This window comes from Dendrobium catenatum, unplaced genomic scaffold, assembly GCF_001605985.2.
Source record: "Dendrobium catenatum unplaced genomic scaffold, ASM160598v2 fragScaff_scaffold_1116, whole genome shotgun sequence".
Lineage (NCBI taxonomy): Eukaryota > Viridiplantae > Streptophyta > Magnoliopsida > Asparagales > Orchidaceae > Dendrobium > Dendrobium catenatum.
In genome coordinates this window covers 31,239-33,544 of record NW_021319578.1, presented here as the reverse complement: position 1 = coordinate 33,544, position 2,306 = coordinate 31,239, and the positions used below count along the sequence as shown (strand labels likewise).

General features: G+C 50.3%; 1 protein-coding gene across 1 annotated transcript in view; it reads left to right on the top strand.

Moving 5' to 3' along the window:
* Positions 1-721: 721 nt before the first annotated feature.
* The window catches only part of LOC110116700 (swi5-dependent recombination DNA repair protein 1 homolog), a 20,089-nt gene continuing 18,504 nt past the window's right edge, over positions 722-2,306 (top strand). The window contains exon 1 of the mRNA XM_020850389.1: positions 722-869. Within this exon, the coding sequence (XP_020706048.1) occupies positions 722-869 (148 nt within the window). The remainder of the gene's footprint in view (positions 870-2,306) is intronic.

Here is a 2,306-nt window from a genome sequence, read left to right as displayed (position 1 = left end):
GTAAGCTAGTGACTTTGATTAACAACTTTTGAAAGATTCGAATGCTAAAACCCTTCAGGTACGGAGCGATGGGACCATCTATATTCTTCAACAGAATCTCAATTGCATGTTGTTCTTGCAATTGAGGTTCACACTGAAGACTAAGGTTTCTTCACCTAACTATATAGTTAGGTAGAGACTCATGAGGGCGCTGCCTGGTCACTACCAACTCACCAACAGTCACTCTATGCTTCGTACTAATGAACCTCTGAACAAACAACTGCTCCATCTCAGCAAAAGTACGAACTGAATCATTAGGGAGATCGGCATACCGCTCAAATGTGACTCCCCCTAAGCTACTAACAAATAATCTCAACATCAATGCATCATTTTCTCCAATGTTACAATATATGGCCCGATACTGAGCTACATGTTGTCTTGGGCTCCCAAACCCATCAAACACTCAGAAATGAGGAGGAACAAAACTGGCGGGGTAAGACTTCCACTCATACTCTACTGGGTAGGGACGACCTTTACTAACAGAATCTCCAGACTTTCTAGAAGAGATAGCCTGGTCAACCCTATGTGCAATCATGTCCTGAATCTGAACTAGTGACAACTGGACTGATTGACTCTTGACATCGGGACTTCCCTCTGAACTCTATCAACTCTAACATACTCTAGCACTACTAAATGTGGTGTCGCTGGCTCGTCTCTGGATGTAGTAGGAGTACCTACATCCATGACATGGGGTGTAGGCCCCAACTCCATCAACTGGGCAGTCATCGCCGCCATGGCTCTAGCCATCTCGGCCATCTGGGTCTGCAACTATAAAATTATGGCATTCGTGTCTACTGAACGGGGAGGTCCACCCTGTGCTGAGGTGGAAGGTAAATCGGCCTCCCCTTGCTCCTATAAATCATCGTACTGGTCCCGTTGATTTTCTGACGTACCTCATCTCGTGACAACATAAACACGAATGAACGGGGATATCTTCATCTAACTCCTCTCTGAGCAAATCCTCATCGGCGAGGGTCTGACAAAGGGCATCGATGTACATACCCAAAGGAGAATAAATCCTATGGGGACTAGAAACGGAAGCTGGCTCCCCTTGAGCCGTGGCACTATCCTCAACATCTAATGAATCTTGACTCATCTGAACTGGTACTGATCCTGAAGGGGCTGTATCAACTCGATGGATTGTCCTGACTGTCTGCTCCAACTCGACAGGTTGCTCTACCTGTCGCCGTCTCCAAACCCATCTACTACGATGGGACCCGATAGGAACGTCTAACTGAGCGGAGGGGGTAACAAAGACTGAACCAAGCTGAGGCCGAATAGGCTCGGGCGACGTCCGTGACAGTGGGGGTGTCGTCCAGCAATAGGAACACCTGTCTGGGGTCTAACGATAGGAACTACTCTGGTCTGCTGTCGTGGTGGCTGTCCTCTCTTCCATCGGTAACTCTGCCTAATCGACTGTCGCTGCAACTGGGCATGCACCTGAGAGATCTGGTGGAGTAACCTCTCCTCGCTAACATGACCTATACTACACACTGAATGGATAATGCCTCGGATCCTCTGAGTGAGGTTCCTAACAACAGTATCCTTGGGGACTCGAGCGTGAGGAAGAGTAGTGGGGATAAGAGGAATTGTCGCAATGCGAACAGCGTCCTCCTCGTCACCACTATGTACTAGCACTGAGAAGCATCCTCCCTGGACTGCATCGATCTCAGGGGTGACTACAACATCAGAAACTTGGGTAACTACATATCTACGTGGCTCCCGATGTAAGGGAATCGTCCTCTGCTGAACTGGCTCCTATTGAGCCACAGAATCTTCCATCCACTGAACTGCTGCATTGGATGCCGCTAAGCGCAATCTTCTATTCCTATTCCTCCTAGCCCTTCTCCCAAGGTCTGAGGTGGAGGAAGTAGCTATGTTCGAACTAACTAGCTGGATAGGGGGAACAAAGACTACTAAAGGGAGTGTCGGGGTCTCCTTGGCAGCCTCAGGGTGAGACAGCCGGGTGAAAATAGAAGCCCGACGGGTAGAGGGTGGAGGAAGCTCGGCCTGAGCAACCCTCTTCCTTAAAGAGGAAGGAGAAGGGGAGGCTTGAGCATGAGCAGCCTCTATTGGGATAGTGGGTAAAGGAACTGCTGACTACCGGTGCTGAGGGGCCGGAGCCGCATAGCTGTGCATCCTCTCCTTTGAGGGGGAGAGAAAGCAGCAGCCTCAGAAGGGGTCGGCTCGTCCAGAGTGACGTACACCGAGTCGGTAAAGGATCCGAAGGTGATCCCCCCCCCCCCCCCCCCCCCCCCACCACCACC